This window comes from Hipposideros armiger, unplaced genomic scaffold, assembly GCF_001890085.2.
Source record: "Hipposideros armiger isolate ML-2016 unplaced genomic scaffold, ASM189008v1 scaffold_146, whole genome shotgun sequence".
Lineage (NCBI taxonomy): Eukaryota > Metazoa > Chordata > Mammalia > Chiroptera > Hipposideridae > Hipposideros > Hipposideros armiger.
Window position 1 is genome coordinate 1,249,457 of NW_017731496.1, and position 23,650 is coordinate 1,273,106.

Genomic DNA, 23,650 nt, shown 5'->3' on the forward strand with positions numbered 1-23,650 from the left:
AAGATAAAGACAGAGCTTTTCCTTTCAAAAGAGTATAAAAGAAAAATGTTTCCCAGGGACCCTTATATAGAGTGAACTGGTTGATGTAGACAATAGTCTTACAATAAGCACAACAGTCAATTTATAATAATTGGGTATTTACTATGGACAAGGCATTGTATGTAGTACTTTATGTATATTTTCTCGTTCAATTCCTTAAAATAACTCTGTGAAGTAATTATTTTCAGATTAGGAAATTGAGGCTCTGAGAGGTTAAGTGACTTGTCCAAGATCACATAGTAATTAGAGAGAGACGACTTAAAAACAGGCAAATCTGACTTCATTGTCTTCACCCTTAACTATTTTTCTGTACTTTATTCATGTTACTATTTTTTGTTGTACCCCTCAACGTAAGTCCAGGGCAGAACCAAAAAGTGTAATTCAAGAAAAGTCATTCTAAGAGGGGTCAAAGCAATGCAGTCTAAATACATACTCAGCTCTCTGAAGGTCTTACTGGGGCTGCGGATAAAATTTAGATTACCTAGAGCTATGGTTTTAGCCATTGTTAAAAGGTTTTGATGATCTAGGGGAAGCTACAGACTTTTTTTCACAAAATGTACGTATATACGATTACAGGCAACTCACAGACCCCGCCCCCCTCCCCAAATAAACCCCACAAAAACAATCCAGAGACCTAGAGTTGGGCAGCAGAGAGTCCAAGGCACTAATCTCTGATACACATTGAGTGTGTGAAATGGGAACAATTTCTGTGCATTAACTGGCCGTATGGATATTAGATGGCTTGTCCCTTCTTAAGTCATAAGCCAGGAGTTAATTCACTAGATTCCAAATCTCAGATCTCACTAGAACTTGAGACGGTTCCTGGGGGTAGGGGAAGTGCAGGAAACCTTTTAATTATTTATTTACATTTACTAAGCAATGTCTGCCTTCTACTAGGATGTTTGACCTTTGATGGCCTCTCTACGCAATTACAGGATGGGTCATTTTAGCAGTTATATTCAGGTCCTTACTTCTCCTGGATTAAATTGAAGGGTTATGCTGACTCCTGTATTCAGACTAAGTAACTGTAGGGGTCAGGGTGAAAGCCAGACTAGGAGATTAAACCTTTTAACATTTTGGGGAGACATGTAGTAGATGTCCCTGGGAACTAGACTAACTATTGTGAAGAGTACTTTTCAAAGTCCCTACATCAGACATCTAGTAATATACCTAAGAATACCACTCACTTAGTATTGTCTGATGCAATTTTACATAATGATGATACAACCAGAGGTCTACACACAGTTATCCTTGAGGTATTAGAAACCTCTACAACCAGGGTGACCTGGTTGAGGACCCTGGCTCTGCCACTACCTGTGTGATTGTGGACAAGTGACACAACTTCTCACACCTCATCCAAAAAAAGAGAATGATGAAGATACCTACCTCAATGTTGAGCTCAAAATGGGATAATGTGTATGAAGTTCTTAGCATAGTGCTGGTATAATACAGACTTAATACAAGCTTACTATTTGTAAATATTATTACACTTAACAGTGATGCTGCAGATTGTGAACATCTCTTTACATTGTCTCTTCACGTAACTGTAAAGGCATCAGGCCAGAGAGCATCTGGAGAGTTTGCTGAGTTTCAACCTGTTTTCTTGTCCTGGTGTGTAGCACTTCTCTAGTGTGATCCTCAAGTTTGCCTTTTCTCAAGTGACCTGTTTCTGATGACAAAATGCTACTTGAATGGTTCCTGTGCTCTGTTGATCATAGTAGTTCATAGCCTCTGTGCAAGGTTTTAAACTATGTGTGGTGAGTTAAAACTTTTCCTGGATGCACCTTGTTTAGTTCCCATTTGAATTCTGTGCATGAGCTGCTGCTAATTCTTCTACCTGGTGTTTCTCCTCCCTCCACACCGACAACTTACCTGCTAAAGTATTTTCTAAGAGTGTCTACCAGAGCTTATTCAGGGCGAAAATGCCTGCTGATGAACAGATGTGTCACAGGTCTAGAGGTGTGGGAAAATGTGAGGGATGGAGGACAGAGACAGGCAATTATAGCAAATGGAATCCCTCATCCCTGTATCTTTTTCAGATGTTTTCTCATTATCTTCATAAAGAGCAAAGTTGGTATTTATTTTATTAAATAGTAAGGACTACATTTCTATAACATGTACTTTACAATCATGAGACTTGGTTGCTTATTCTTTTTTTTTTAAAGATTTTATTGGGGAATTGGGGAAGGGAACAGCCAAGTTGTTATCCTTCAATCTTAGTTGTGGAGGGCGCAGCTAGCTCAGCTCCAAGTCCAGCCGCCATCCGGTCACCCGTCGGCAGCTTGTGGCCTCTCAGCTCAAAGTGCCGGGTTTTCACTGCTTATTCTTAAAAGATGCAAAATACAAATAACGTTCAGCTTTATTTTGTGTTAGTTTTACAGAAATGGAAAATTTTCTGTATTCTTTCTCAAGTAAAAGTATTCCTTGAACCATCCATATTTATAACGTATCAATCCCAAATTGTTGTGCCCTTACCTGTTTTTGTGGATCCATACAGATATGACTGTGAAACTTGAGTAGGTAGCAGATACAGTAGTTGATTATTCCACTTATTTGAATATTGACATTATTTATTACTTAACCCTTTTGTGCCTTAGCTTTCCTCTGTAAAATAGTGATAATAGTATCTCCTTCATAGAGTTGTGAGCGAGTTGTGAGCATTAAATAATGAAGTGCTCAGAATAATGTTTGTTTCATTGTGGACTTGTAAATGTTACCTATCATGATTATTCGTCTAAACCTTCACTTTTTTCCAGATTATTAGTTGAGTATTCTGAATTCATTATCAAACGCATTTTGGCAATCAGAATTTCTGGAAATAATCCTTTAAGTACAAGAGTTCTGTTGTAGATTAATTCTTTAGAGATACTGAAAAGGTTCACTACTTTTAGTGTAAACTTCTAAAGCAACATTGACTTCACTACTTAACTCTACAACTTGATTAAACATTGTTTAACTTTTCAGTCAGGAAAAGCCATCCATTCCCTTTCAAAAGAAGAATATTTATCTCATTTTTAAATTTTCACTGAATCAGTCTTTGGCACATAAAATTTTATCTTTAGAATCTGTTTTGCAGATGTGGAGTCTGCTGCTTTAAAACTTGGTTGGTTGAGTGAAAATTTTATATACATATTGTATTTCAACAGCATTAAAAAAAAAGAATAATGGCTGCGATTCTGGAGAGTGATGGCTCTATACTTCAGTGGCTTGTTGGAAAGCCTGCCTGCACCTGCTAATATCCAGGGAGAAGTGGTCCAGAAATACCCTTGAGCCCTGGCAGCACTGGGGTGAAGGGTGGGTGGAGGCAGATTTCTGTAAGGTTTGTCATATCCACTTTATCCTGTGTTGGCTACCATATCCTTTTCCTCTTCCTCCATATCTCTTCATTTTCCACCTCCACCCACTGTGCTCTGTCTTTTTCTTGTCAGGATGTAGCAATTACTGCTTAACATAAATTAAACAGTCATCTGTAATTACAGCCACACTACATTTTTCTCCACGTTTTAAGGGCCAAATTTACATATGATTTCTTATCTTGATACATGCTAAAGAGTAACTAATCAGCCTGGTGACTTGCTTTACGTCCCAGGTGGATTCATTGTGAATTTCCCACTCCCTGATCAAGTGTCCATAGAAATATGGCTGGAGAAGTACAGAATTCTTCTGTCCTCACTGTCCTCTCCAGAAGGGTTGATTTTCATCAGTGACCTCTTTGTGTTCCTTTCCAGTTGGTCAGAAATATATACTATGGGAAGTACTGGATCTTTTTACATTTCATTTTCTGTGGCTTTCCCTCAGATTCTCCACTTACATTAACAACAGCATCATTCTCCTTTGTCCAGGCCCTTTGTCAGGAATGCTGTCTTCATTCCTTCTTGGTTCCATACTCTGCACCCACGGGCCAGGGCCAGGCGCTTTTACTGGAGCCCCAGTCCTGGCAGACTTTGGGGTATAGCACTTGCCCAGGAGGGGAGTTGAGGCCTGCCCTTCGTGATCCCAAACTCCTTACTGGTGTTGACTCTCTCTTGCTTCCCAGAGTTTAGAGAATACTGAGCACATTCCCTGACTGGGTCTGCAGGGTCTTTCCCCAACTAGTCCTAGCCTGTTTCCATCCTCATCTCAAGACATGTGTCATGTGTGCAGTCCCCTCCTCCCACCTACACACACTCACACCCACCCACACACACAATAACTATAGCAGACTATTCACCATTTCTTCCCAGGTCTTGGCTCATGGCATATCTTCTTCAACTTGACCTCATGACCTCTTCTTCCCATTTGGGAGCCAAATCGAATGTTATAGCCTCTCCTTAGCCTCTCTTCCTTCGTTCCGTTCCTTTTCATCCTACCCAGGTTTAGGGGATTCGTATCTGTATTTAAATAGAATTTTATGCAGGAGCACTCTTCACCTGCTGTTTCTCCCTTATCACTTCCTACTCCTAATTCCGTGGCATTCTGACTACTGCCCCCATCCTACTGAAATTGCTCTCGTGGACCGCATCTAGTGACCTTTCTCTCCGTCCAGCGAAGGCCTTTCACTTACGTTAGCTAGTATCCAATGAAGGCCTTTCATGTGGTATCTCTTAATACTGTCTCTTTGGAATTGACACTCTTATACCCTCATTTTAAACTTTCTCCTTCAGTTTTCCTAATATTGTCCTCTCTAACCTCTCATAACTCTTTCTTGTCGCCTATCTCACTCCTTTTCCTTTTTGCTGCCTGGTTCTTAAGTATTTGTTCCATGGTGGGGGTCTGCCTTCTGCAGTTCCCACAGTTGTATCTCTGTCTACATTCTAATGACACCTAATTGTATTCCTTTCACCTGTCCAACAAGATTCTCCACCTGGTTGTCACACAAGTATCTGAACCAGGTTACTGTTCCTACTTCCTTTAATATTACAGTGAAACCTTGGGTTGCGAGTAACTTGGTTTGCGAGTGTTCCTCAAGATGAGCAAACATTTCTAATACATTTTAACGTGGTAAACAAGCGGTCTTGCAATACGAGTAGTTTGTTTCTGGAACAATTTATGCTCACAAACCGAGGTTTCACTGTATTTTCTTTTTGTCTGATACCACACGTTCTCCTCTACAATACTGAATGAATGAACCTACTTGCCTAGCCCTCAAAGTTATTTTTCTTTTACACCCTCCCCACCTGTTGCCTTAGCCCAGGCCTTGGTTGTTTCTTACCTGGGTTATTCAACCTGCAGACTTGTTGCCTCCCTGGCAGTCTTCCCCACTGCCACCCAAGTGGTTTTCTACAATGCAGGTCTGATTATATAACTTTTGTTACTTCTTTATTTAGTGGCTTCATAATCTCCTAGAGCAGCGGTTCTCAACCTTCCTAATGCCGCGACCCCTTCATACAGTTCCTCATGTTGTGGTGACCCCCAACCATAAAATTATTTTCATTGCTACTCTATAACTGTAATTTTGCTACTGTTATGAATCGTCATGTAAATACCTTTTTGTTTTCCGATGGTCTTAGGCGACCCCTGTGAAAGGGTCGTTCAACCCCCAAAGGGGTCGCGACCCACAGGTTGAGAACCGCTAGAGTATAAAGCCCATAATCCTAGTACATCTCATAGGATACCCTTTATAATCTGGTAATTGCCAATGATTGTTACAGTCTCCATCTTCCACCTGTTCCCACTGGCTACCTTATTCTCTTGTCAAAGGAAAACAAACTGTTGGGTTGTTGGAAAAGTCATGATGCATTTTTGCAACGAAAAACAGAAAAATACATCATGACTCTTCCGACAACCCAATAGAATATGCTGTGCTTTTGTAAGCCTCCTTATCTTTGTATTTTCTATACCAATTTCTAGGATTTACCTACCTTACCTCCCAACTATGAGATTCACCTGCATGATCTCAACTCTTCCCAAAATAAACACATCTGGTGGAATCCTTTCCAGATATTTCCAAATTAGCTGCCTCTTTCTCTTCTCTGGGTGCTGCCTCATGATGTGATGACATTTTTTCCCGGTTTTTCTCCTTCATTAGATTATGTGTTGTTGTAGAACAAGCACCTTTAAATCCCCAGGTATCTACCAAGATACCTAGCCTATAGAAAGTATTTAATATCTATTTGTTGAATTGGGGCCCTTTGGCTTATTGCTTATACATTATTTCCACCAGGTAAGCTGTGGTTTCTGTGAAGGCAAAGGCCCTGTCCTAGTCAATCCTTGTTTTTTCAGAGCCAGAAACAGTGCTCATGCCTCAAAAAAAGTTAATTGGAGCAAATTATTTTGAAGAACATTTCAGGAGAACTCAGGAGTAGAGCAGTACCAAAAGATAGATAGATAGAGAGATAGATAGATATGAGGTGATCAAACAATATTATGAATGTTTAAATAAAAAACTTATTACAGTAACAGACACATTGCCATTAGTCCCCCTCAAAATACTCTCCCTCACTTCAAACACACTTACTCCATCGTTCTTGCCACTTTCTGAAGCAGTTCTGGAAGTCCTCTTTCGTGAGTGTCTTTAGTTGCGCTGTCCTGGCTGCCTCGATATCCTGAGTCATTTTGACTTTGGTGAAGAGCCAGAAGTTGCATGGTGCCAGATCCTGTGAATAAGGTGGATGAGGACACACTGTAATGTTTTTATTTGATAGAAATTGCTGTATACCAGAAGCGATGTGACACGAAGCATTGTCATGATGGAGGATGATTTGCGGCACACTTTCAAACACACCTTCTATCAACCTTAGCTCACACCTGACAGATTGCACAGAACAAGTTGAAACTTGTCACACATTGTCACTAGGGTTTGCTGCGCCATTTCCTGTATTGAAGATCCCTGCCTTTCTGTTGGATGGCACTCAACAGCAGTATTCACTGTATTTTGTGATCACAACAGAAAGGCTCCATGTCACACATCACTTCTGGTACTGCAATTTCTTTCGAAAACATTACAGTGTGACCTCATCCACCTTATTCACCAGATCTGGCACCATGCGACTTCTGGCTCTTCCCGAAAGTCAAAATGACAGTGAGAAGTAAACGTTTTGAATTGATTCAGGACATCGAGGAAGTCATGATAGCGCAACTAAAGACACAAAAGAAAACTTCCAGAAGTGCTCCAGAAAGGGATAAGTGTGTTTGAAACGAGGGGGAGTATTTTGAGGGGGATTAATGGCAATGTGTCTTTTACTGTAATGAATTTTTTTATTTAAACATCCACCATATTTCTTGATCATACCTCGTAGATAGATAATGCTCTATATTATAAATATGTATGTCTTTATATATAAATATTTAATTATGCACATCTGGTATAGGATTTTAATTTTATTGAAAGCCTATTATGTGTGCAAAGCAATGCTAGATGTTGAGAGAATAAAAGGAGTCAAAATGGGTATCTGTTTGGAAGATTTTAGTTCAGTATTTTAGAAGGTGCATGAAGGTCTCCATATATTCTTTTGAAATACTTGTGAAGTATTTTTGCCATAAGTTCACTTCTAAGCATCTACCTGTTGGTGTTCTCTTAAAACCTATACTATATTTCTCATTAGCTTCATGACAGGTTAAAATAAAAACATTTAGAGAGCAAAAAAGGAACCCACTGCCTCAATATATTTGGTTATATATAAGTTTTCCCTTCCCTCCCTTCTTATCCCTTCTTATATTTAAGGTAACTTACTGAGATGTAGATATGAATGTATAACATATATGTATGTATCTGTATATTTCCTGTTTTTTCATAAGCCTCTAAGCAGTTGAACATTTGACACCTGGTATAGAGTTTTAATTTAATACTGGTAAGAAGCTGTTGAGTACTTCTGTACCTACAGTGGTCCATCAGAACACTTGCACTAGAACGCTATGTAATTCACTGTTCTTCACTTCCTAACCTAAACACTAGACCCTGATCTCTCTTGTTTGATTTATTGAAATATATAAAAAGTGTTTAGTAAAGAGCTTTAGGATTATTTGGTTTACAAGAGCAGGGAGTAATTTTTGTCTAATAAGAATATTGGTATACGAGTATATTTTAAATAGAAAAATCTCTTCTAATTCCATTTGATGGACTTCCTCATCTGAGGTTTTCTAAAGTAGTCCTCGGAAATATTTAATTTCTGATAGTCATTCTAGGAATTTAATGAGACTTTCAGCTATACTGATTCCAGCTGAAACTAGAGGAGGATGGGGACGATTAAATGATTTTTAATATATTTACAGAGTTGTGTAACCATCACAACCGTCTGATTTATAATATTTCCAATCCTTAAAAGGAAACCACCGTCAGTCATTCTGTGTTTCTACCACCAGCCCTAGGCAACCACTGACCTGCTTTCTGTCTATATATTTGCCTTGTATGGACATTTCAGATAAATAAGATCATACAATATATGACATTTTGCATCTAGCTTCTTTAACTTAGCATAATGTGTTTTCAGGTTCATCCATGCTATGGCGTGTAGTGGGTTGAATGGTAGCTCCCCAAAAGATATTTCCTTATCAAATTCTTAGAACCTTTGAATGCTGCCTTACTTGGAAAATGGATCTTTGCGGGTATAATTATTAAGCATCCTGAGATGAGATCACCCTGGATTATATCCAGGTGGGCCCTAAATTCAACAACAAGAGACAAAAAAGGAGAAGACACACAGAGGGGAAGTCCATGTAAAGACAGAGATTGGAGTGATGTGATTATAAACCAGTGAAGCCAAGCAGTGCTCATAGTCAGCAGAGGCTGGAAGAGACAAGGAGGGATTCTCCCCTAGAGTCTCCAGAGGGAGTGGACTTCTGGCCTCCAGAGCGATTCAAGAATACATTTCTCTTGTTTCAAGCCACCCAGTTCGTGGCTAATTCGTTATGACAGCTTCAGTCATATATGTGTATGCCACTACTTTGTTCCTTTTTATTGCCGAATAGGCTTCCATTATATGGCAGTGTCACATTTTGTTTATCTATTCATCAGTTGATGGATATTGGATTGTTTTTAGTTTTTGGCTATTATGTATAATGCTTCTCTGAAACATTCATGTTAAAGTCATTGCATGGGGTTATGTTTTCAGTTCTCTTGGGTGGATACCTAGGAGGGGAATTGCTGAGTCATGTGGTGAATCTGTGTTTAATGTTTTACAAAACTGCCAAACTGTTTTCCAAAGTGGCTCGACTATTTTACATTCCTACCAGTAATGTATGAGGGTTCCAGTTTATTTACTTCCTCACCATATCTGTCTTTTTATTATAGCTATGAAGTGGCATCTCATTCTAATTTTGATTTGCATTTATTTTCTTAATGACAATATCAAGCATCTTTTTATGTGCTTATTGGACATTTGTACATATTCTTTAGTGAACTATATGTTTAAGTCTTTTGTTCTTTAAAAAGTTGGTTCACTTGGCTTTTTATTGAATTTTTAAACATTCTAGATACCAGTCCTTTATCAGATATATGATTTAGAAATTTTTATCCAAGCCTATGGCTTGTGTTTCAATTTTTTTCATAGTATCTTTCAAAGCACATAAATTTTTTGTTTTAATGATGTCCAATTTATCTTTTTTTTCCTTTTATCATTTGTGCTTTTGGTGGTGTATGTAAGAAATCATTCCCTAATCCAGGGTCATGTTTAAAGTGTTTTACGTTTATGTCTACGATACATTTTGAATTAACTTTTGTGTGATGTGAAGTAAAGGTCTACATTCACCTTTTATCGTATGGTCCTCCATTTATCTCAGCATCATTTTTTTAAAAGACATTTTTTTCCATTGAATTATTTTGATATCTTTGTCGAAAATCAATTGGCCATAAGTGTAAGGGTATTAAGTGGTTAATTGTTGTAGCATTATTCCTTTAATGCTAGATTTTATAAGACCCAATTTTAATAATAAGTATAAAACATTAGTATCAAATACATTTCTCCTAAATGCAATTTCATTCCTATTGCAATTACTGTGTGTATGTATGTGAATTTTGTATGTTTATAAAGATAATTGTGGGTTTATATAGAAGCTAGAACATTTGTCCCATTTCTGTGGAACTTCAGAACCTTAATATTTGGGCATTTTTGAAAAGAAGGTCATTCTTGTTGGATTTGTTCTGCCAAGAGAGCCAGCAAGTTTCAGACTCTTAAATCACTCAAGTTGCTTGTGTAGTGAGAAAAATTAAACCAAGATCTCTTAAGTGATTTCCATGCAAAATTAATGCTTCCCTTGATTCTGCCAAAAACTCTGATGCATTTATGCAGCAGATGCCAGAAAGTTTAGAACTTGTATCTGGAAAGAATTCAACATTTTAAGACAGAAAGCATTTGTGCCTGTGGCAATGTAATGACCCCACCTGTGTCTTTTTTCTTGTCTTATGGGTGTTTTCATTGTGTGTCCGGAAAGGCCCAGCCAGATACTTCTATTTTTAAATCTTTTTATGAAACACAGTTTTAATTTTACAAGACCAGATCTCACTTCAAGTTTGAAAATATGTGTTCTTCAACATAGAATGTTTTGACAGATACCTAATGGCCTAGCACTTCAGCATCCATTTTTTTAAGGCAGAGATTCAGAGAATCAGAGCCATAAAATCACTAGTATAATTAGTCACCATCAGACGCTACGTAAATTTACATTTCATACATCTATATACTAGGTTAGCTGCTTTTTTTCTTCCTGTTATTTTGAATACTAGCTCAACCTGTTACTATACCACTGAAATAAGTGGAACATCCCTGGGTTTATTAGCTTTAATATTTTATTTATGGTATAAGTGGAAGAGCGAAAAGAACTAGTATTTATTGAGTGCCTGCTGTGTTCCAAGTACTGTCCTAGATGCCTGTACATCCCTAATCTCATTTAATCCTCACAACTCATTGTGGTATTATTAGCCCAGTTTTAGAGATGAAGAACTTTAAACAAGCCAGATAATGATAATGATACTTGTGTGGGGCCTTGCATGTCAGAATTCTAATGTATCATCTGAGTTTTGGAGATGTTCAGCTATAAAAAAGGAGAAACTTATAAATTATCCCCACAATTGCAGAGCCAAGGGTAGAAAGAAAAGGCACAGGAGGTTATTTCTCAACATTTTGTGCAATATTAACTATGAGAAGCACAGTGAACAGATAGGAGACAAATAAGCAATACAGAGTGCATTCCAGAGGGGGTAAGGTTTTATCATGCTCAACTACAAAGGTTGCTGGGACAATTGGATATTCATATGCAAAAAAGAACTTTGTAGCACATATAAAAGGTAATTCAGATAGGTCATAGACCTAGTTGTAAAGCTTAAAACTATAAAACTTCTAGAAGTAAACATACGAAAGTTTCTATGACCTTGGGTTAGGCAAAGATTTCTTAGATATGATATAAAAATTCGATAAATTGAAAATTTAAAACATCTGCTATTTGAAAGACTATTTTCAAAAATCACAGGCTTTTTTCAAAAATCAAAAGTTACAGACTAGAAAAATACTTGCCAAACACCTATCTGATAAAGAACGCGTATCCAGAATAGCTGAAGAACACTCAAAATGCAATAATAAAGAAATAACTAAATGTTCAAAAGGTGCAAAAGATTTGAAGTGATACTTCACCAAAGAGGAGAAATGGATGGCAAATGGTACATGGAAGAATCCTCAGCATCATCAGTCATTTAGGAAATGGAAATTAAAATCACAATACCAATACCGATCTATTCAAATGGCTTCAAAAAACAACTGATAAGACCAAGTGCTGACAAAGGTGTGGAGCAGTTGGAACTCTCATATGTTGCTGGTGGGAATGCAAAATAGAAAAGCGACTTTGGAAAACAGTTTAGCAGTTTCTTATAACATTAAACATACACTTCCCACATGACCATATTTCTAGGTATTTAGCCAAGAGACATGAAAACTTATTTTTACAAAAGAACAAAACAAAAATAACTATGTGAATATTTATAGTGGCTTTATTCACAATCACCTCAAACTGGAAGCGACCCAATATCCTTCATTTGGTGAATGGATAAACAAAATGTGGTATATCCTTATAGTAGAATGTTATTCTTCAACAAAAAGGAATGGACTACTGATACTGATAACAGCTTAAATACATTATGCTAAATTAAAGAAGCCAGACTCAAAAGGTTACGTACAGTATAATTCCAGTTTTATAATACTGGAAAAGGCTAAAGTATAGGGATACAAAACAGGTCAATAGTTGCCAAGGGCTAAAGCTGGGGAAGGATTGGGGTTTCTATAAAGAGGCAACAAGGGAAGTTTTAGAGTGATAGAACTGTACATTTGTCAAAACTCACAGAACTGTACATTTAAAAAATAGTATGTATATTATACCCCAAATAAGTTTATCGTCTGTCAGTCTGTCTGTCTGTCTGTATGTCTCTTTCTCTCTCAGAGAAATCTAGACATGGGCATTACACAGTAGGTTTGGTGGCTCTAGTGTCATCAAGGACCAAGGCGCCTTCTATTTTGTTGCTCTGATAAGATGCTGCTTGAGCACAGCCTCATGTCCAGGTTGCTGGCAGAGGAGAGTAAACAAGAAGGGGTGACCACTGCACTGTACATCTGAAGCTGCCGTTGAATAATATTGTATGTCAACTATAATTTAATACATATATAGTCACGGGATGTGGAGTACAGCGTGGGGAGTGGAGTCAAAGGAATTGTAATAGATAAGTATGATATTGGGGGTGGTGGATTGGGAGGGGTTTGTCACTTTGTGAGGGGTGAAAAGTATAACTATTGCATTGTTTTGTGCACCTGAAACTAAAAAAAAAAAAAAAAGTGAAGAAGCGTTTGCAACCCTCTGTTAGAGACCTTCTGTAAGTGCAGGGCAGAGTCCCACAATGCACTGCACTTACACCACACTGGTCAAAGTGCAGTTGCCACATTTCATCACATCTAGCTGCAACAGAGGCTGGGAAACTACAGATTTTAACTGAGAAGAAAGGAGAATGGATGGAGTATGCTGCAAGCAGCATCTGTCACACTGTGAATGGCTTCTAGCTGTCAGTGTCTTGTAGAATGGAACTTAAGTCTCCTGGCTCCCCATTAGGTTGCATTAAGTCCTTGAGTTCCAACATGCCTTTCTGTTGTTCTGTGTATGGTTTCCAAACCCTTATTTGTGCTTACATTTTGCCAGTCAGCAGTTCTAAAATTCACTCACAGACCCGTACATTTAAAAAATAGATTTCATTGTAAGTATGTATGTTAATTTTATGTCAGCCGCTGGGCTTGACATCTCCAAAAGTGAGTGTTTGGTAATGTCAAGCAATTGATTAAGTTCCCAAGCAAAGCTTAGGGGGAAGACATGCAAAATTATTAATAAAAAATACTCTTCATTTGGAATAAATTATAAATATTTGACAGAAAATGCTGGCTATTTGAAACCCGTACATTAAAAAATCAATTGCATTTCATTGTATGTTGGTTACTCAGTAAAGCTGATTTCTAAAATGCTTTGATAGGCAGCGAATTTCTTTCATTCATTCAACAAACATGCATTGAGTAAACTAGTATGTTATGTTCAAGAGATATGGCATGCAACATTAAAAAAAAGACAGAGCACTGTGTTGTACGGCTGAAACTAATTCTAAAAAAATGTGTATTTCATAATAAAAAATAATTAAAAGAAAAAAAAAAGACAGAGCCCTTACTCTCCAGGAGCTCTCCTTGTAGAAGGAATAGATGTTAATATGTATAATTACAACTTATGTGATTAATGTTACAATGTGGGAGTTAAAAGGTCAAATGGAAGCCTGAATAGAATTTACTAGTTTTATTCTTTTTCTCAATTATTTAGGCTGTTTCAAGTTGTTTGCATTTCCACATGAATTTTAGAATCAGCTTACCCAATTTCTACACCAAAGAAACTTTGCTGGATTTTTTTATTGAGATTGCACTGAATATAAAGATAATTAGGGGACAATTGAAATTTAACAATATTAACTCTTCTGATCCATGAATAAAGTATCTTTTCTCATTTACGTAGATCTTTCATTTCTCTAAGAAATATTTTATGATTTTCAGTGTACAAATATCACACATGTCTTGTCAGACTCCATGTTTATTCATGCTGTTATAAATGGTATGATTTTCATAATTTCAACATCCACTTGCTTGTCTATAGAAATCAAATTGATTTATGATTATTGACCTTGTGTTCTGTGACTGCTAAACTCGCTTATTAGTGCTTTTGTAGAGTCTTGGGATTTTCTATATAGATGATCATGATCTTCTTTCCAATTTTTAAGCCTCTAATTTATTTTATTTGCTTTATTGCACTAGATGGTAATTCCAGTATAAAGAAATATGGAGGGCTGATGTCATTTCTTTGTTCTCAAGGATAAGAGTATACCTGTAAATTTTTCATAGATGTTGAGAAAGTTCCACTGTATTCCTGCTTTACTGAGAGTTTTTTCTTTTTTAATGATGCATGGGTGTTGGATTTTTTCTAATTCTCATTTTTCACCGATTGAGGTGATCATATATGCATATCTTTTTCTCTTTTAGTCTGTTGATAATGGTGAATTGTTTAATTTTCAGTCCTTTAAATCCTCCTTTGCATTCCTGTTTTAAATACCATTTAATTATGATGCATTATCATTTTATGTACTGCTAGTTTGAATTTGCTGATATTTTGTTAAGAATTTTGGTGTCTGTGTTCATTGGGGATATGGATCTATAGTTTTCTCTTTTGTAGTGACTTCGGTTTTGACGTTAGGGTAATGCTGGCCCTATAGATTGAGCTGAGCAGTGTTTCCTCTTCTATTTTCTGGAAGAGTTTGCATACAATTGGTGTTATTTCTTTCTTACATATTTGGTAGAATTCAATGGTGTTTTCTTCATCAGTCCAGCTAGAGGATTATTAATTATATTGAACTTCTCAAAGAAACAGCTTTTGGTTTCTCTACTGCTTTTGTGTTTGCTATTTTATTCCTTTGTACTCTCATTTTTATTATATCTTCCTTCTGCTTGCTTTGGATTTAGTTATCTTTTTTTAAGTTGAATCTAAAGTCATTGATTTGAGGATTTTTTTCCTTTCCTCTTTTGTTTTCTTATATTCTGTATTTGTCTATTTGTCATCCATTCATCACTAGGCCAATTATACTAACTATATTTTCTTATTTTCTGTATTCCTTTTAAAAATATTTTTCAATTACAGTTGACATACAATATTATATTAGTTTCAGGTATACAGCAAAGTGATTAGATATTTATATAACTTATGAAGTAATCACCTCAATAAATCTAGTACCCATGTGTCACCATACATAGTCATTATAATATTACTCACTATATTCATTATATATCCTCATGACAGTTTTGTAACTATCAATTTATACTTCTTAACCCCTTCCTTTTTTTTACCCATCTCCAACCCCCCTCCCATCTGACAACCATCAAAATGTTCTCTGTGTCTATGAGTTTGTTTTTGTTTTGATTGTTTATTTTGTTTAGAATCTACATATAAGTGAAATCATATGATATTTGTCTTTCTGTGTCTGACTTATTACACTTAGCACAATACCCTCTAGATCCATCCATGTTGTTGCAGATAGTAAGATTTTGTTCTTTTTCAAGGTGGAGTTATATTCCATTGTAAATATATACCACCTCTTCTTCGTCCATTCTGATGCCCAGGTTGCCTCCATATCTTGGCTATTGTAAATAAGGCTATAATAAACATGGAAATGCACATGTCCCTTTGTATTACTGTTTTAAGTCTCTTCAGAAGTGGGATTTCTGGGTTCTTTTTTGTCTCTTATTATAGACTTTGTTTTAAAGTCTATTTTGTCTGGTATAAGTATTGCTATTCTAACTCTATATGTTTGTTTTTTTCTATTTTTATGAAATATGTTTTTCCATCTCTTCACTTTCAGTCTGTGTGTGTTGATCTGAAGTGAGTCTCTTGTAGGCAGAATCTGTAAGGGTCTTGTTTTCTTATCCATTCAGCCACCTTATCTTTTGATTGGAGCATTTAATTCATTTACCTTTAAAGTAATTATTGGTAAATATGTAGTTATTACCATTTTATTATTCATATATTTTTCTCTCTCTCTCTCTCTCTCTCTCTCTCTCTCTCTCTCTCTCTCTTGTCTTAAAGAAGTTCCTCTAAGATTCCTTGTAATACTGATTTGGTGGTGATGAACTCCTTTAGCTTTTTCTTGTCTAGGAAGCTCTTTAACTGTCCTTTGATTCTAAATGACAGCTTTGCTGGGTAGAGTAATCTTGATTGTAGGTCTTTGCTTTCCATCACTTGGAATATTCCCTGCCAATCCCTTCTGGCCTGCAAAGTTTCTGTTGAGAATTCAGCTGACAGTCTTATGGCAGCTCCCTTGTAGGTAACTGCCTTTCTCTTGCTGCTTTTAAGATTCTTTGTCTTTAACTTTTGCTGTTTTAATAATGATGTGTCTTGGTGTGGACCTCTTTGGGTTCATCTTGTTTGGGACTCTGTGAGCTTCCTGGGCTTGTATGTCTATTTTCTTTGACAGGTTAGGGAAGTTTTCTGTCATTATTTCTTCAAATGGGTTTTTAATTCCTTGCATCATTCTCCTTCTGGTACCCCAATGATGTGAATGTTGGTATGCCTGATGTTGTCCCAGAGGCCCCTTAAACTATCCTCATTTTTTTGGATTCTTTTTTCTATTTACTTTTCTGTTTGGGTGTTTTCTGCTACCTTAACTTCTAAATTGCTGATTCAGTCCTCTGCTTCATCTAATCTATTGTTGATTCTCTGTAATATAGTCTTCATTTCAGTTATTGTGTTCTTCATTTCTGACTGGTTCTTTTTTTTATGTTTTCTATCGCCATTTTTATGTTTCTTATCTCTTCGTTGAAGTTCTTCCTGAGATCATTGAGCATCCTTATAACTAGTGTTTTGAACTCTGCGTGTATTAGATTGCTTGTGTCCATTTTGTTTAGTCCTGTTTCTGGAGCTTTGTTCTGTTCTTTCATTTAGGACATGTTTTTTTTTGTTTGTTTCCCTATTTGGCTGCTTTCCTGTGTTTGTTTCTATGTCTTAGGTAGGGTTGCTGTGTCTCCCAGTCTTAGTAGAGTGGCCTTATGTAGTAGGTGTCCTGTGGGGCCCAGTGGCACAGTCTCCTTGATCACCAGACCCGTGTCCTCCAGGTGTGTTCCTTATGTGGGTTGTGTGTGTCCTACTGTTGTAGTTCAGCCTTGGTTGCTGTTTGCACATCAGTAGCAGGGATTAATCCTCAGGCTGATTGGCTGTGGCTACACTGGAGGAGCTGCTGTGCAGGAGCTAACCTTACAGAGAAGGATTCACTTTAGCAGGGCTCTGGTGCCTGCCCAGTTTGCCCTTTAGGTTTGTCATCTTTGGAGGCAGCCGAGTGCTGCTCTAGCTCCTTCCAAAGCTGGCCACTGGGTGTGCCAGCCATGGGGCCTCCTGGGAGGGGACCCACTGCAGGCCAATTTCTGCAGCAGCCTGTACCTAGCCAAGGGCCACCTGGCATGAGCCACAAAGCAATCTGAAGATGGCTTCCACCCACTGGTCTTGGAGGTCTCTTGAGAGGCCAAGCCTCAAACTGAGGCTAGCTGTCGCTAGTGCGGTGCTTAGGGCTGCTCAGCCAGAAGTATGAGACATGCTGAAGCCAGATGCTTCTTGTTTGGGTTTTGTGAACCTTTGAGAGATTTTAGGAAAGTCCACAGCATGAGCCAAGACAGGCAGTTTGTATGGGAAAGCCACTGGAAGTGGCTTGGGTGGGACCATAAGTTGGCTGGGGTGGGATCTCAGGGAGTCACCAGGCAGAGTGGGGCGAACAGTATTAGCCAGGTTGATGGAGATTCAGATATGGTGCTTCCTGTGTTTGCATGCTGGGAGAGGGGAGAGTCAACAAAGAAACAATGGATTCTGCCAGCACTTCTCTCTGGGAGAAAGCTACCCCTCCAGCCCTCATCCTGCAGCCAGACAATCCAGTTTCTCCCCATATGCCCTTGGCGCCTGTCAAGCTGTTGCCCCAGCACTGGAGCTCAGAGTGAGTGAGTCCGTCAGCAAGTTAAGTCTGTGTGCAGTCCCTTTATGAAGAATGCCTGGGATTTCAGCTCCCCTCCATCTCACTCAGCCACAATCTCTGCCAGTTTTCACAGCCAGAAGTTCCAGGGACATCTCTTCCTGGCTCTGGAACCCTGGGCTGTAGAGACTTGTTTAGGGCTGGGATGCTTTGCTTCTCTAGGTGGACCTCTGCAGCCGAAATACCCCTCCTGATGCTTAACCTCTACATGGGTGTGGGTCTAACCCATTCTACATCTCCGCCCCTCTTACCAATCTCAAAGTGGCTTCTACTGTGTGTGTCCTTTGTTGTAGGACTTCTGTTCAGCTAGCTTTCAGGTGATTCTCAGTGATGGTTTTTCTATACTTTAGTTGCAATTTTGATGTCATGAGAGGAGGACAGGACAGTCTTTACCTACTCCTCTATCTTTACTGGAAATTCTATCTTTTTTTCTAATATATACAGTTAATGCTATATTTTCCTTGTGTGCTTTGTGTTAGCTGAATACTATGAATTTTGATATACTGTATTTTCATATTTGTTGGATTTGAAGTATTGTCTAATATCCCTTGTGATTTTTTTAAGCCATAGATTATTTACAATTGTATTTTTAATTTTAATGCTTTGGAAACGATATATTTCCAGATGCATTTCTGTTATTGGTTGCTTATTTAATTATATTTTTTGAGAGTGTACATACTTTGTATGATTTCATGCATTTTTAGTGTGTTTAGATTTGTTTTATGGCCCAGAATATATTCTATCTTGGTGAATATTCAATGTGTACCTGAAAATAATGCACATTTAGTTGTTGGGTGTAGTGTTATATAAATGTTGATTCGCTCAACTTGTTTGGTAGTATTTTTGTGGTCTTATATATACTTACTGTTTTGGTTTTTTTTGAGGGGGAAGAGGGTGTACTTGTTTTATCAGTTACTGAGAGAGGAGTGTTGAAATGTACAGCTATAAGGATGGATTTGTTTTTCTTTTATATTAAGTTTGATTTTGTATTTGAAACTCTGTTATTACGGGCATATGCGTTTAGGATTGTTATGTCTTCTTAATGAGTTGACTATCATTATGAATATTCCTCTTTGTCTTTCTGCCTTGTTCTGAAGGATACTTTGTCTGATATTAATATGGTTATTCCATCTTTCGATTATGTTTACATGGCACATTTTTTTCCCATCCTTTTGCTGTTAGCCTATCGAAGTCTTTATATTTAAAGGTTGTTGTATGCTTTTTTAAAACAGAATATGCTGAATCTTGCTCTTATCTAACCCAATGTTACAATTTTTGCCTGCTTGAGTTTTTAGGCCATTTCCAACTAATGTAATTATTGATGAGTTTGAATTTAAACCTACTGTGTTACTCTTTTATGTTTATCCCATAGTTCTTTATTATCTTATTTTGTTTTTATAGGATTAATTTTTTGTTTCCATTTTATCTCCATTATTTTGTGTTTGTGATTACTTTAGGGTTTGCAGTATACATCATTAATATATCAAAATCTCTCTTCAAATAATAGTATACCATTTCAAGTATAGTATAAAACTATACTTCCATTCCTCCCTCCCAACCTTTGTGCTATTATTGTCATACATTTTACTTGAACATATTCTACAAACCTCATAGTGCTATTACTTTTTGCTTTATAGGAATTTATCTTTAAAAAATATTTAAACATTATGAAAATATGTTCTACACTTAGTCTTATTTTTGCCATCATGAGCACTCTTTGTTTCTTTGTGTAGATTTAGATTTCCATGTGTGTCATGTTTATTTTTCCTGAAGAACTTTCTTTAATATTTCTTGTCGTACGTGTCTGATAGACATGAACTGCCCTAGCTTTGCTCAACTCAAAAAGTGTTTATTTCACCTTATTTTTAAATATATTTTCACTGGCTATAGAATATTAGATCTCATTTTTTTTTCCCTCTTATAACTCTAGAGATATTGTTGTATAGTGGTTTGGCTTGGACAATTTCTGCCAAGTCACTGAACTCATCTTTGTTTTTCTGAATACTGTGGTGTTTTTTTCTTCTTTCTCTGGGTTATATAGATTTTACTTATTTATTTTTTAGCCTCCCTTAATGGTAGTGCTCCTTTGTCTGGGACTGTGAGCAGGTGGGTATTCTTTCCCCATGCTAGCTCTAGACTGCTGTTGCTTGTTACTTAGTGAAAACTCAGAGGCATATGGCCTTGGTTTTACTCCTCCCCAGAGGCAGGAGCTCTTTGCCTGAGCCCTAGAGTGGGACATCATTCTTTTTTAGTGACTTATTTTTTCAGTGTGTTTTCTAGTGTGTGTTATATTAACACATGTAAGTAGTTAGAAATTAATGTATATATATATATATATATATAGGGATTGTTCAACGCTTTTTCTGATCAGAGCTGTCTGTAGGCCTCTGCTTTAGAGGGTCAGAAGTAATAACTCTGATAGATTTAAAGTAGAATTTGCCATTTGCTGTTTGATTTGACGACAACACTATTCAGATGGTTCACTTTATTTCAGTGAGTAACCTCATTTATAAATGGAGAAAGTTTACAGTGCACATTTTATAATAATTATTAGATTTATATGCTTGATGTTGAAGCAGTCTTTATGGGCTTGTTTGTACTTTAATCTTCTTTCTTTTTTGTAAATGAAAAAAATCTCCTATTCATTTTAGGACTGTGAGGACATGGGAAGTTGAAAATCCAAAGAAGCAAAGAAGTGTATTTAAACCACGAACGATGCAGGGTAAAAAAGTAATTCCCACCACATGCACATATAGTAGAGATGGAAACCTCATAGCAGCTGCCTGCCAGAATGGAAGCATACAGATCTGGGACCGAAATTTAACTGTAAGTCAAGGACATTTAAGTCCATTTTTCTTAGGAGAAAACCACCTTATAAAGACAAACATCACGTTAAAATATTATGAAGATCAATTTCCTGAGTTTAGCCTTAATTTAAACTTCAGTGTTAGTTGATAAAACATTGGGACTTTTGCAGTAAACAGAATTACAGCAAACATCCCTGCTTAGTACTTTCTAATGCGTATTGGATTTGTTTTTTAAATAAATTTGATCTTTTGGTATAAAATATAAAAAGCACAGTGCAGTTTATTATGTGGCATTTCAGTGTACTTGATCTTGAAAGTGAAGGATTTGGCAGTAATATAAAACAAGACTAAGCAGAGAGCTAGAAAATACCCTTTAAAAGATTTAAGGAAACCATGAAACGTCCAGGATGATCCATCAGTTGTTTTGCAATTATTTCTATAGTAATTTAAATAATATTTTATCCTAACATTCCATGAGTTTCCATATGAATAGGTTTCAGATTTTTCCTTTAGAGTTTAGGTCATTATTAGAATTAATAAATTTTGGAATTCATAGGGATCATAAAATTTTATAACCACAGAAATAATGAATATAGAAGACTTCGGCTAATTCTGTGAATTACCAGTAAGCTTTAAAAAAAGGGCTTTGTTGTATGTATAGATGGTAAAATAAGAATTTTTGATAAGTGGAATGATTCTAGATTATCAAAGTTAAAATATTATAATGCAATTTGGTTATGTTATTATTAGTAAAAGATTCTGGTCTAATTATTAATGCAATAAATACTTATTATGTACTACTATAGGTTAGGCACTATTCTAGGCACGGAATACTGCAGATTATCAAAAATTTCTGCCCTCATGGAGTTTGCATTCTGGTTCCTTTAAAAAAATTTTAAAATAATATTCTTTCAAGTAAAATTGCCTGGGACTTACATTTTGAAAGGTATCCCAGGAAACATAGTTGTCTTTTTAGGCAGATGAGTTAAAGTCAGTTTCCTTGGGGAGAGGTAAAAAGTAATGATAGGGAAAAAAGAACCCATGTTTATAATGCTGGAAATATCTTCGGCATTTTCTGTTGGATCTTTTTATTTCTGTTTTCATCTCCACTGTAAACCCCATAAAGCTTCATAACAGCACAGAGATTTTCAAAATCCTTTGAATTGTAAACTGAGTTTTAACCAAGCAATACATTTTTTAGTAACTGGCTTTCGTCGTCTCTGGGTGCTGTTGATTTAAACATTGAAATTCTAAGCCGTGAGGTTTTTTGTGTGTATCTTTAATAGTGGTAATTTTGGTATTATATATATATATATATATATATATATATATATATATATATATGCCTTTCTTTTAGAACCTATATAGTTTTATAAAGTTGAATGTAGTTTTTAAAGATTGGCATTGCATATCTCTTGAATTAATGAGTATCTTCTATTTCCAGTTTTGTAGAAAACAAAGCTGTTTGAATGCCAGTTCTCCCTCCAGAATCTTTTAAGCCATTGTGCTAATCAGTCTTTGATTCTATTTTATTAGAATTTAATAGTACTTGAATGTATAGTTTATTATACCATACCCCATTCATTATATTTCATTTATATTTTTACATTTTATGTGTCACCTGAAGTGAAATCAAATTGAGAAGAAAAAATTTGCTATCAGTAAACACAGCTTGATTTAAAAACATATTTAAAAAAATTTCTTAACTGTTACTTCAGCAATAATAAGTCATCCACAGGGAAACAATAGCAATAGTTTTTCTATGCAGAAGTCAAAGAATTACATGGTAAATAATGGTTAACACATATGTTTTGTGACAATTAAGTAAAGTTATCATAATTGTCATATTTAGTCATAGAATTCTCATTAGTCCACCTGGAACTTTAGCAAATTAAATGAAATAAATATATATATATTTTAAAACACACACACACACACACATATATATATATATGTATGTATGTATTTTAGAAGTAAGGTGTCTGTTTATTAATGATAAATTCCTGTGTTCTCAAGACCTACCTTTATTGTAGAATTATGCTGGCCAATATGGTAGCCACTAGCCACATTTGACTATTTCAGTTTAAATCAATTAAATTATTTTATTTAATAAAATATAATTAAAATTTCAGTTCCTCAGTCATATTAGCCACCTTTCAAGTGCCCAGTAGCCACATGTGTCTACTTATGAACAGCACAGATAAAGAACATTCCCATCACTGCAGGAAGTTCTGTTGGACAGTGCTGCACAAGAGCAGCATTTGTTTGCCCAACATCCCTCCCCTTCAGCCATGATGATGGCCTGCCTTTCAGCGTGAGGAGAAGGCCTCTTCAGAGGAGCTCCTACACTGCCTCCCTGGTCCCTCTTCCCAGTCACCAGCGTATATCTGAGCAACAGCACGGAGGCCAGTGATTGGTTGGAGCTGTAGAATACAGGGAGATGACATTGGATAGGTAATGGCATGCACCCTGACTCAGGGCCTTTGCATATGTTTAACCCCTCAGCCTGCAATACTCTTCTCCTAGATGTTCCCATGGCTGTTTTCCCCTCACCTCTTTCAGTACTATGCTCAAATGTTCTCTTTCCAGCAAGGCCTTTCTTGACTCCACCCTATATAAAACTGTAACCTTTACCCCACCAGTGGCGTTCTCTATCCCTCCTGTTTTCTGCCGTATGCTGATCACCAACTGACATACTCTACTATATATGTACTTATTTGTTTATTGGCTGTTGCCCTCCAGTAGGATACTGACTCCACGTGGGAAAGGAATATTGTCTATTTTGCTCCCTGCTGTATTCCCAGAGCTAAGAACAATGGCTAGT

The 23,650-nt window shown here is 36.7% G+C and overlaps 1 protein-coding gene across 1 annotated transcript in view; it reads left to right on the forward strand.

The window, feature by feature from the left end:
* The first annotated feature begins 20,675 nt into the window (after positions 1-20,675).
* LOC109387050 (WD repeat-containing protein 70) overlaps positions 20,676-23,650 on the forward strand; it is a 107,726-nt gene continuing 104,751 nt past the window's right edge. The window contains exon 1 of the mRNA XM_019650736.1: positions 20,676-20,845. Within this exon, the coding sequence (XP_019506281.1) occupies positions 20,735-20,845 (111 nt within the window). The 5' untranslated portion in view covers positions 20,676-20,734. The remainder of the gene's footprint in view (positions 20,846-23,650) is intronic.